The sequence below is a fragment of the Zonotrichia albicollis genome, chromosome 3 (assembly GCF_047830755.1).
Source record: "Zonotrichia albicollis isolate bZonAlb1 chromosome 3, bZonAlb1.hap1, whole genome shotgun sequence".
NCBI lineage: Eukaryota > Metazoa > Chordata > Aves > Passeriformes > Passerellidae > Zonotrichia > Zonotrichia albicollis.
Window position 1 is genome coordinate 71,017,287 of NC_133821.1, and position 12,343 is coordinate 71,029,629.

The 12,343-nt window shown below is 39.9% G+C and overlaps 2 protein-coding genes across 13 annotated transcripts in view; one reads left to right on the forward strand and one right to left on the reverse strand.

The window, feature by feature from the left end:
* SAMD3 (sterile alpha motif domain containing 3) overlaps positions 1–4,804 on the forward strand; it is a 73,061-nt gene extending 68,257 nt beyond the window's left edge. For all 5 annotated transcript variants that reach the window (XM_074537826.1, XM_074537824.1, XM_074537827.1 and 2 more), the window contains 3 exons: positions 132–303; positions 1,934–2,016; positions 2,263–4,804. In XM_074537826.1, coding sequence (XP_074393927.1) covers positions 132–303; positions 1,934–2,016; positions 2,263–2,580 — 573 coding nt within the window. In that variant the 3' untranslated portion in view covers positions 2,581–4,804. The remainder of the gene's footprint in view (positions 1–131; positions 304–1,933; positions 2,017–2,262) is intronic.
* L3MBTL3 (L3MBTL histone methyl-lysine binding protein 3) overlaps positions 4,449–12,343 on the reverse strand; it is a 78,446-nt gene continuing 70,551 nt past the window's right edge. For all 8 annotated transcript variants that reach the window (XM_074537814.1, XM_074537818.1, XM_074537817.1 and 5 more), the window contains exons 20-22: positions 9,651–9,814; positions 8,788–8,850; positions 4,449–6,336 (exon numbers count right to left, since the gene is read on the reverse strand). In XM_074537814.1, the coding sequence (XP_074393915.1) occupies positions 6,193–6,336; positions 8,788–8,850; positions 9,651–9,814 (371 nt within the window). In that variant the 3' untranslated portion in view covers positions 4,449–6,192. The remainder of the gene's footprint in view (positions 6,337–8,787; positions 8,851–9,650; positions 9,815–12,343) is intronic.

Consider the following 12,343-nt stretch of genomic DNA (forward strand, 5'->3'; position numbering starts at 1 on the left):
AAATTTACATCACCCTCTTGAGTTTATAATCTTATTTAACTGAGTTAGTTTTATCCTGTCTTCAAAGTGCATGCATTGTTTACAGTTTTGGTTTTGAGGTTTGCAATACCAAATACTTGTTTTTCTTTTAGCTTTTTAGGGAGTTCCAGCTTCTCACACACATGGACATTCATAAGAAAACAGTCGAGATTTTGGAGATTTATTCAGAAAACATATTGTCCTTGTATGTGGTGAGGAATAATCCAATTAACATTATGCTGCAAGAAAATCTGAAGCAGCACACAGAGGAAGACGTTCTGAAATGTCAGTACAAATCTCCTATGCTCTAAATATCAGAGTTTTGTTGTAGCTAATTGTTCTTACTTATGTAACTAAACTAGTTTCAATTGTACTGCAAACGCATTTCAAAAATGTTATGGTTTCTTTGAAAATATAGAGTGATGGTGAAGCATTGAGAATAAAAGCTACTAAATTAGTAGGAAAATTAAGTCAGTCAAGTATTGAAGCTTTTTTTTCACTGAATAAAAGACTGCAGGTTTGATAAAGTAAGTAATTACCTTAAAATAAGTATTGCTAGATGAGCAGAAGTATGCATTTCTAGATATGAGTGCTTATTATTTTCTAAAAATACCTGCAGAAAACTAATTTTCTGCTTTAGAAATAGCCCCATAAAAAAGACACAATTTCCTTTACAAGTCAAGTTTCTATGGTTATAATCTTTACCCCAGTAAAATAAAAGAAGTAGTTCCCACTAACCATTTCAGGCACTCTGCAGAGAAACAGTGCAGGAAAAAGGGGACAGACGGGTGCCTCTGGTGAGGTCCGTGTATCCTGGCTGTGGGGAGCAAACACCTGCTGACACTCAGCTTCTTTCAGTCAGTGAGAAATGTGGGGAGTGTGGTCCTGCAGGGACAGAACTCTTCAAGCAGTCATTCAGAATTGCCATTCTTGCCCAGCTGCCCAAGCTCAGCTCTCTGAGAAGTCCTCCCTAGACTCACTTTCTGTCAAACAGGCATAATAATTTCAGGATGTCAGTCCAAGGTCACACCATATGAACACATGTGAGTCCTATAACACTTTCACTCCATTTATTGCCAGGTCAGCTTTGAAAGAAGCAGGAAGTGTAGGTTAAAATTCTGGGGATTTCCTTCGCTAAAGTTAAAAACAAAAGTACTCATGGTAGATTAAAATTCTTCCTTGAATAGTCTAATCCAGAAAGCCTTTATGGACTTTCTTTTCATAGCTTTGGCCAAGGTAATCTATGGATATAGTAAGTAATTTCCCCTTTTCTTATACAGCATGTCCACAGAGATTTTGACTCATGCCTTAGTAAAGTCCTAAGGCCTTTCCTTTTCTGTTTTTCTCTCACAAACAACTTGACCTGGCACCTAGATAATAAATGCATGGTGAGGTAAGTTCAGTGAAGCACGTGACACCAGAAGCCTGACTTGCCAAAAAAGATGTTATAGTCAATAACACCTGAGTCAGAGGGATAGTAGATACCAGGTGTCAGGAGGTTCTGCAGCACCAGCTGGTGCCATAGCCGTCAAAGCAGAGTCCTGGAAACAGGACTCCCCAGACTTCAGTTTACTGGGGAGAGAGAAGTTTGGGGAAGGGCAGTGAGAGGAGGAAGACTACTCAGCTCACAAACTCAACTAAAAGCAACCCAAAGGCCAACTTACTTATTGTGAGGAAAATTGAACTGTAATATTGAGTAGCAGAGTCCCAAGAATTATTTGACACTAATGTTCATTGCCAGCTGAGTTGCCTAAATATTGACTGTGGTACAAACTACTCTTCCAAGTGGACTGAACAACAGCTCCACTACTGAGCTCTTAACTATTACATAGACTGCAATCTGTTTTTCCAGGATGATACTGCAGTGCCAGAAAGTTTTTATTTGTAATTTAGTATAAATCCTTGCCTTTGACAGATATGAAAATGACTGCTGCATGTTTGCTCCTGCCAGAAGTCTTTGGAGATGATTCCAGTCTGTTTGCTGCAGTGAACGAGGAGGTAGGAGACAGAGCACCAGCAGCCTTGGTCTCTCTTCCTTTTGTCACCTGCATGTGCACATCACCTGGGCTTTTGGTGGCTCAGCTCAGCTCTGGGAAGAGGTGACATTAGTCTGCCCTTTGAGTAGAAATACTCACAGAAATATTACCTAACTTCAAAGGAGTGTTATCAGTCTTACTTCATTCTCTGACATGTTCATCGTAGCAATGTTGTGGCATGATTTGAAATACCCTTTTTTAAATTTAGGTAAAGGCAGTGACACCAGTGCTGGAAGTGAAAAATCCCTTCAACGTGAATTCATGTGAGTTTGCCCTGTACATAGAAAGGGAAGAGCTGGCCCAGCTCGATGACTGCACCATGGCTCTGGCAGCGCTGGTGGCTGCATTCCATGTGTTTGATATCCCATGCCCAAAGAGAATCCACAGGACACTGAACTTCCTGGAGTCCCTGGTCTTTGATGTGAAGAGCCCAGCATCCCTGCCCACCATGGTAAAGACAGGGCTGGAGACACCCAAGCCTCCAGTACCTGATGGTGCACCCAGCACTCCTCTCAGGAGCATGTGATATTTTGTCAAAATAATTCCCTTTGTGCCATTCTTTCTATTCAAAGTGTATGTATATTTAAAAGCTACATTTAGTAATGCCCTCCTTTTTTTATTGTACTGGCTACTTCTAACAAAAAATTAAAACTCCAGCAATTTCATTATTTTAAATGTAGATTTTAGAGCAGTCTAGAGATAATAAAATTTTCTGGATTACTTTATGTGTTATGTATTATTTTTCTATAAGGAGCATTTGAAAAATTCAGATATTTTGATTGTAAGAATTAAAAAAATTATGACCCAACATGAGCATTTCACTGCTTTAGATGGTAATACAGTTAATATTTTGAAATGGCACAAATTAAATATCTACTTATTACTATTACTTCATAATGTTATGATTGCTGAGAGCCTAATATAATAATTTTAGTGGTTTAAAATGGTGGGCCTGATTTTCAATTTACAGGATGACGACTTTTGCTGTTTTCTTCTTGCATGAAACATTTTGTTTCAACATTAATCCTCAATTTACTAAATAGGCATTCTAAGACGAGCTCTCAAAGCAGCAAGAATGACTTATCTGGGATGCTGCCATGTGCATTGGTGCTGCAGAGGGAACGTTTCTTTCCAAATTTGTTTCTCATTTTCTTTCCAAATTTGTTCCCTGGAACAAATCAGCTTTCTCCACGTGGTGACTCTGTAGAAGCCCTCTCCTCTCTTCTTCCGCAGCCTTCTCTCTTTCCCAACACTCCATTCGTAACTTCTGTGTGAAAATCCCAAGGGTTGCTGTCTGGCATTGCATGGCTTTGGGCAAGTGCCTGGCGATAGGAACAGCAGCCAGGACTCATTGCATTAATTAGAAATAAAAACTGGCTTTTTATTAAAACACTGTGTTCTGTTAGAGACCAATCTCCCACCAGTTCCAAAATGTCAGCGTAGGCAAAGCAGCCTCTGTGGTCACGATGACTCTTTAAACGCTCAAACACACAGCCTGGAAGATCACAGCAGCTTTGGTAAATTTTGGCTGTGCAGGGGTGACTCCAAGGCAGTGATGACAGTGGGAGATCCTTCAGGATGAGAGGAGATGGCTGCATTTGATGGCCAAACTCTCCTGCTATAGGCTTCACATGGTTCCCATGGAATGCAGGGAACCTTTACCAGTGTGAGGGCTGGGCTACCACAGATACAAAACAAAAACCAATGCCATTTCAGAGATTCAGTAGGTCTGATGAGTGGTTTTAATTTCTTTAGTCAACAAAGAAAATTTGTTGACTGTAGTTTTTGTAACAGAGGTGGCGACACTCAGCTACCTCATCACATGGGATACAAAAGTAAGGATTATGTATGTCCTCATTATTGTGATAGCTGTGTGAATAAAAAGTTGGGGTCAAGTGAGGTTTATTCTACATCTTGTAAACAGTAATAATTTAAATTAATTTCTTAAACCACAGTACTTTGTAAGTAGTTGTAAATAAAAATCCAGGGAGGTGCTAACATCCCCAGGTGATTTCTGTTGAGCTGCAGATCTCTTTGTTGGTTATCACTGCAGGCTGTAGACCTGGCACACAGGACAGACACAGAGGGCAGAGGAAAATAAACTACACAGAAGGAGACAATGAAAGAAAACAGAAGAATTTAGCTATTTACAGACCTGCCTGTGCAGCTTCAGGTGCTGGTGGTGACAAAGTCCAGGGCTATAAATGGCATTCTGATTGTAGTGGCCAGGGGGATGTGAGCTTTGGGAGTAAGTGTTGAGGGAGAGGGCACATAGCAGTAGTTAAGTTGCTCTTTTAAAACTACTGGCTGCACTGAGCTACAGTGAGAAATCACTCCACACACACCCATCAGGAGCAGCTGGGTTCATCTGGGAGTCCTGGGCACACACAGAGGTAACAGAGGCTCCAGTTCAGGTTTTATTTGTATTGTAGTACAATAAGAGTGCAATTTGAACGTACACATATTGAACAAAATGTAAAAAATATTATTTATGCAATGCTATGGGAGGAAATTAACAGAGCAATGCAACTTACTTAATACTGACCCTGTTTCACCTCATATTATGGCAGGAACCAGTCACCTACACGATCTGGAAGGGACACAGAGAGTGAAAACTTAAGAACTCCAGCTAAAGAAAAGCCAAGCAAAATCTGTGGGAAGATGTAACATTCTCCCAGCTCTGTGCAGTGGGAATGTTCTGTTTGTTCTCAGTTCCACAGCTGAGCAACTGCCCACTGCAGCACTAAACAGAGGGCTGCCAAAAACCTGATCCAACTCTTCTCTCTCTTCTTGCAAAGTAATTCTGGAGCAGTCCTCAGTATACAGGCAGCTAGGCTTTCTCCCATATAAAGTGCATCTGGTTTACATCTTTCATGTAAATATACCACGTGCAACGACTTTCCCTATAACAATCCTCCAAGAAAGGAGGTTGCCTCACCTCAGTACCTGCTGGTGACATCTGCAGCCTGCTAATGACCTGGTGAATTGCATGTATTTTACACCTAGCATGTGCCTGTGCACCACAAGCATTTAAGTGTCCTTTTCCCTGTGCTTTGCCTTTCTCCATATGCCTTATCCATTTACAAATCAAAGTTTTCAGCTAGAAAGTGGTGAGTAAAATAATTTTCCCACCCCTGGGAAAGCAAATCTCTGTAGAATATGAAACCAGGGTAGCAGTCCTAGCTTGAGCACAGTTTTTCTCCATTGTTGTTAACTATGCTGAAGACTGGGAAGTGCAGACACAATTGAATGTAATTTCTTTTCTGCTAATTTCCTTGCCTCAAATTACTCCTATTTTCTTCCATGTTCTGATGGACTGTAGCAGACTCCATGTAAATGGCTGGGACTCTATTGTGCAGCATAAACAAAAATTTTCTATGAAGTCAAACTTTATTTTTCAGTTGCAGCCTTCTCTATACTGGTTTTTTGATAAAATACATGAAAGATGCTGGTGGCAAAACTCACGTAACAGTTTTGTAATCGTGCAAAAGTAAAAACATTCAGTTATCAAAAAAGCATTATAATTTCAACCCCAACAAGGTTTGTTTTGTTACAAGCAAACAGACAGTTTTATTATCTGTAAAGTAATATGCTGTAGCATAAAGTGTCACATATGTAACATTATGTGTTTCATTTTCAAACTATGGCACAAATACACATTAGCCATAACAGTCTCATCTGGCTACCTGTAGCCTAATTTTTGGCTGATCAGTTTTTATTTTGATAAAATGAAGTAGAAGCTTCTGAAAAGTAAAATGGGTACATGAAGTACAATTCAAGAATCCTTAGAAAATATTAACGTTCCCTTATATAATACAGCATAAATAATTAAGGAAGGTTTTCTTGATGTCCAGAGAGAGTTAGGGATCCTAACCATCCATGGAGAATTAGCGCCATTAGTTTGGTAAATGAGACCAGCTGACTCGGGTGTCACAGTACCTTCTCAAAAGCTTGAACACTTCCCAGAAGGATTCAGATGTGTACTGGCTCCAGGAGATTATAAATAGTCCACGAGTGCTGAACTTCAGTTTCTTCCTTTCTGAGAGTCCTTACTCAACACTTCTAGTGAGTCTTTGTGCTTTGAATAAAACATGAGCTCCAGTGGAGAAAGCTGGTTCGTGCACATTTTCCATTGTCTTCAGAGTTCATTGTGTGAATTTTTCTCTGCAGCTTTGAACATCAGAATGGAATTAAAGATTTTTAGGGCTGGTCCCAGTTTAATGCTCATTATTTTGACTATGTCTGATTGGGTCATTAGCAGGAATGCTTCTCCATCAATTTGCTTTAAAAGAAAAACACACAAAGCTATGAATAGGTCTGACAGTGCAGCAGTATAAAAGTTTCAGAAAACATGAAAAGTCCCAGCAACTTCAGACAAAGTTAAGGACTGGCTGAATACAAGCACTTTCAAATGCTTTCAGGAGAGCTTTGATTTCCTTCAGACAGATCAGCTAGTCTAAGAGAACAGGATGATCTTCTTCCTGCTCAAAAACAACTGTCTGGCTAATTTTCAGCTAAACGGTTCTCATTTTCATACTGACAATATAAAACCTATTGAAGGGTAAAGTGGGTAATTTAAGTGTAATTCAACTATACTGAAGCACAGCAATGCTTTTAAACATCTCAGCTATTCATTTTATGCCAGCATCCATAGGAGAAGCTTCTGGATCTCACTCCCGGCTATAGAGCCTTCAGGCCACCACTTCTCTGCTCACTAAATAGCAAATTGACATGAATTTGATCCCAGATGAAAATAGGGGCCAGGCTAATAAAACTGCCTTTTGGACACAAACATAACAGAACATGTCAAAACATGGAATATTTTTTCTTTGTATTGTTGATACTTTACAAATGAACATTCTCCTGTAAGCAAATCACTCTCTCAGCAGGAGTGCTAAATCCCAACAGGAAGAGCCCCCAGGGTCCTCACTTCAGGGGCTTCAATGGGGCCAATATTTCCTATGTAACATTTACATCACTTAGGTATCTGTAGGTAAACTTTCAGTGTCAGCTGGATAGCTATACATAAAATGCAACTGTGATTAGACAGGAGCACTGCTTAGCCTAAGATAAAACCAGTCTGAATTCCTGTAGGAAACAAGTTTTCTGAATCAGACATGCTGCAAATGACACCCCAGCACTCTAAGCTGAGGAACACTGCAGTCAGGACAGCACCATGTGGTAACCCACAATTACTTTCTACTCATTTCATACACAAAGCCAGACTTGGTGGGCTCAGAACATAAAGTGTGTGAACTTGGGGCCCCCCAGATAAAAAGCTGAAGCATCTTAACAGAAGCAGGCTGAGGGTTCATTTCCATATAGAAGTTTGAACTAGCATCTTCTACCTACTGATGTCAGTCAGTCCATGCTTCAATGACCTCATTGCCTCAGTGGGGGACATTTAATTTACTAGTCACAGACAAAGCCTGAGAGGCTGAATCTTAGAGAAGGGAAACATTTTCTCACACCTCTGAGAATGAAAGTGTTAAGGATTCAGCATCTCCGTGGCACTTGCTGTTTGCTGACTTGATTAGCAATATGCCAACTTTTATTTCTAAATTCGTTGAGACACCCTAAGTGACATAGGGAACAATCCTGGCTTGAATACTAAAATGCTCAACATCTGAGCTAGTGCCAAATGCCCAGAGATGCAGTCTCTCAGTCCTTTGATAAGCAGCTGTAATAGTCATTACAGTCTACAGCACAGCCTGAAAGCTTCTGTTGCAGGAGATTAGCAGAGCCATCTGTATGCATTTTCCTCAGGAGGTGCCTTCCCGAGTCTAAGCAGCAAAATTATTCTTCACTTGAAAGGCTGGCTGACTCTGCCCATTCAGGTTGTCTGGCTGGGATAAGCACCTGATCACTCTGGCATCTGTGATCAAACTGCCTTCTTGAAGCTAAGCATTAACATTAAGGAATAACAAAACTCTGAGCAGAAAAAAAAAAAAAAAGACAACCTAGTTTATAAGGCCTAATGTATCTAAAACCCTATCCATTCCAAATAACAACTTTGGAAAAACAATCTTCTCAGATGACAGAAATGCACACCTGACATGCTCACAAATTGAGTATATGCTCCTTTGAACCTCATGAGAACCTTCAGATCTTCTCAATCGCTGGTGAGTTAAATCACATTCATAAATTGGCTATATCAGGAGGAAAAGCATCAATAGCTAAATGTGATGAGACAAGATGCAAGGAGTTTTAAGGGGCGGTTATCTCAAACCACCGTTCTGCTTTATTTTACTTATTAACATCCTGGAGAACTAAAATAACATCCTTGCTTACAAATCTTGTCCAATCAGACCAAGAGAGAACAGCAGTAAATCAAAAAGTTTGTAAGTAATTTCAGTTGGCAGGAACAAAGTTGGAAAAAGACCTGGCTGACACTTGGCTGGTTTTCTCTTTACTTTCTTCCTATTTCATGACCTGAAAACCAACCTATTCTTCTATACATTTGCATCTCACTTTAAACAATGTGGCACTGAAATGTGTTGTCCCAGGAGGTGGTGGAGTCACCATCCCTGGAAGAGCTCAAGAGGCATCTGGATCTGGTGCTGGTTGGCAAGGTTTAGAGGCTACAGGGATAGTGCTGGATTGGAGGGTTAGACCTAATATTTTAAAGAGCTCTTCCTTCTAACCCTGATGATTCTATGATTCCATACACTTCATCCTACTAATTTATATGTATTTCTACCAAGCTTTCTTGTCTCTGTCCTTTTTTACGCACCTCATCTTTAAACACCTTGCCATGTTCTTCACATCCTGGTAAACTTCGTATAAATTCAGAGACCTGCCACCAAAGCATAAAACAAAAGATTTAGTCAGACTCATGTTTGCTCAAAATAGTCTTTAAGGCTGACAATCATTAAAGTATTTTAGCTATTGTTTTTACAGTCTCATATTAGGTGTTCCACCTTGTTCTGTAAGTGCATAGAGTCATGCTTCTTTTGTTCTCTGATTAAATGAGATCCAACTGCCTCAGGTGCAGAGAACAGTCACAGGTACTTGTGAAAGTAAAGCAATTACAAGATTCTGTCTGCCCAAGCATTGCTACATACCCGAACAGAGGCTCTAATCTTAAAATCAGGTGCTATGGCCTGCCCATATCCATACAGTTCCTCTCTGCACTGTATTCTCACTCTCCAAAGCAGTGCACCACATCCAAACTACGCACCAGGAATAGATGCTTGCTTCATGCAGACCCCTACACTGGGGTCCATTCCTTCAGAATGTTTGTGTGGGGACTAGATGTTGGTAGTGGAGACCATGAGCACTTGATATGCTGGGCCATACATTTAGCACTTCTCTTTACAACACCAGTGAATATGCTTTCATATATATATATGTATATATATATGTATATATATATATACATATTTATCTGCATCAGTACACATATGAATGAATACTTCTGCTTCTGGGGCTGGATGGCAGCGGGATGAGCATTTTGGGGATCACTTACATTAGACTTGGCTGAGTCTAATCTTCTGAGTAGTCATGTATTATTCTTAATCTATGGGGATAATCTAAAGCTCTAAATCAGCCTTCAAAGACAGTGGTAGTAAGACAGAAGACAAAGAGGGAACCTACCTCATCTGTACTCCATTTAGAAACTTTGCTGGCTGGGATCCCAGCCACACTTGGAAGGAGCTTGCTCTGCTGTTCCCAGCGCAAGGGCAGGCCAGGGATTTGCAACTTAGAAGACACGATAACTGGTTGGGAGAGAAGTCTCTGCGTGTTAGGTTCTTCAACATCTTCAGCAACAGGAAACAAGAAACAAGAATTAAATCCTCAGTCAATGATGAGATCAGTCATGGGAAAAGCACATTCATTTCTATTCATGGGCCTCCCTACACAAGCTGTACAGTTTTGCTTGAATAGTAAAATGCCATGAATGCCAAACCAGAATTGGAAGTGCCATGACTGTTCTTCCACTAGTATAACTATCATCATATTGGCTCTCTATAAATACAACTACTCCTACATGGAAGAAGTCTCTTTCAACACAACACAATTCCATGCCATCAGATCTGTTAGCAAAACACATCTCAGGTCAAACAATTTAAAATATTTTGGTACAATAAATCACACTCATATTTAATAGTAGTACAGCAATACAAGAATTAACTTAATTTTGGGGTTGAGCTGTTAGAAAATCAAAAGCAGCACTGCAGTGCTACAAAATTCAAGTGAATCAGTTATACAGTCCCAGCCCACACAACATTTATGGCTCATCCACAACAAAATGTTTTTCAGTTCTTCTAAGGAAAAAACGCAAATGTCTGCAAATTCTCTGCTTCCACTTTAATTGAATGTTTTGTTTGGAAAATAACATTAAACTCCTCCGTGCTGCATTTTATCTCACTCATCCATAATGGAAGGAATGATCTCCCATCCCACTGTCCCCAAAGGTAATGCACTGGTGGGAGGCTGCCTTCAGACACACGCTGCTGTTGTCTGCAGATGTGTGCAGCAGGAAAGAGCGAAGAGTCATACCTTGGATGATGTCAAACTGCCTATGACATCCCTGTTCATTTAGATCCATTGGCAATGCAAAACCAACATGCCTGTTCTCTGAACTCAGACCCAAGTGCTTCCCAATTGCCAACTCTGATTGTGGAAAACCTCTGAAATTCACTTCTTAAGGAACAGCCAACAATGAACACTCTTAATGCTTAATATTCCTTAATGACATGGTTCATGCAGTTACTGACAAATCCCTATGCTATTTTTGTTGGGATTGTTAATTTCTGTTGCAGTTCCATTCTACTTTCACTTTTGAGAAGCTGCTATTAACCACAATGTTCTAGTTTTCACACATTTGCACCCAACAACTAGGGCACAAATTCCCATTATGGATTTTTGCCAGCACAGTGAGTGGGGCTGGTGTATAATACACCTAACATAGGATGTTGCCACATTTGCTTGTGCTGTTCTGCTCCTCGAGCCTAGTTTTTTGTTACTTTCAAGATCTATCCTCATTTCATATTAATGCCTATTATTCTGAAGTTGACTCTTAAGCCATTTAGTCAGCACTGTCAGCCCACTCATTCATTTCTTTTAAAATAGACTCCTTAATATTTTATTACCATTATACTCCCATTCTTCAAAGAGAGTTCCCTAAATGTCTTTTTACACTTCACTGTTGTTTTACAAATGCTCCTTAGAGCCTCTAATACTAATAAAAATCTCAGCGAGAAAGGAATGTAAAAGGCAGAAACTATACTGAATGTAAAGCATATTTTACAGAACAGTATCTTTCTAATTGTTACTCAAATCCCCTCCCTATCCTTACCCTCTCATCTTTTCCTTCTAGACAAGGTCTCTCAAGAGCTGGAAATGTTAAGTGTTCAGCTATTTTTTCCTTTCATTCACAAAATATGCAATATATTGATAGTGCCACATAAATAAGAAATAGCAGACTGTAATGCTGTGTGAAGAAAATACCACACAAATCACACCCTGTATTCACATATATAAATATATGTATGCACACAACAGCACACAGGTACAGGTATAGTGAGCAGCATTCTCAGTCTGTGTAGTATCTGCCTCATAGCTAAGGCAAAGAGCACCAGTGGACCATGTAAAGTACATTTCACTCAACTAGATTGAAAAAAATAAAAAATGAAAGTCCCTAGCCCTGTGGCAGATAAAACCGCAACAGCAAAAAAGAGGAAATTTAGATTTAGTGTGGGTAACCTTGTAACAGGAAGCCCAGAACACACTACTTTGGCTACAATCTGTATCTCTAATACCACACAGTTAAAAGTTTTCCCTATCCTCTGGAGTAGGGAATGCTCTGGAGTATTTCTCACTCTGCATGCTCTGCTTCCCAGAGAGAGGCAATCTGTCTTTCTGGGCCATAGAAAATATGAGATCTATTCCAAGTTATGTCTCAACTGGGACATTTGGAAGATTAACTTGAGGTGAACCAGAGCTTAGCCAGTTTCATCACAGAACCACAAACAGCTTCTTCAAGCACTGAAGTGAAGAAAGAAAATCTGCTTGCCAGCTCCACAAGACAGCAGCCAGATGCACAAAGTTCACACTTTTAAATCTTAACCATGTGTTTTCTGATGATATTTCGCTTCAGCATCAGCCCACCTGCCTTTACGTTGTTCTTACTTTACACTACCTTGTTATCCTTCTCTCTGAGAGTTCGTCTTTATCTTCCTAATGAGTTACCACAGAACAAAATATAAACTTATATTTCATAGAAGGTAAGTGGCAAATACTGTCTGGCATTAATGAGAGACCATTAACACTGCTCATTGCCTACT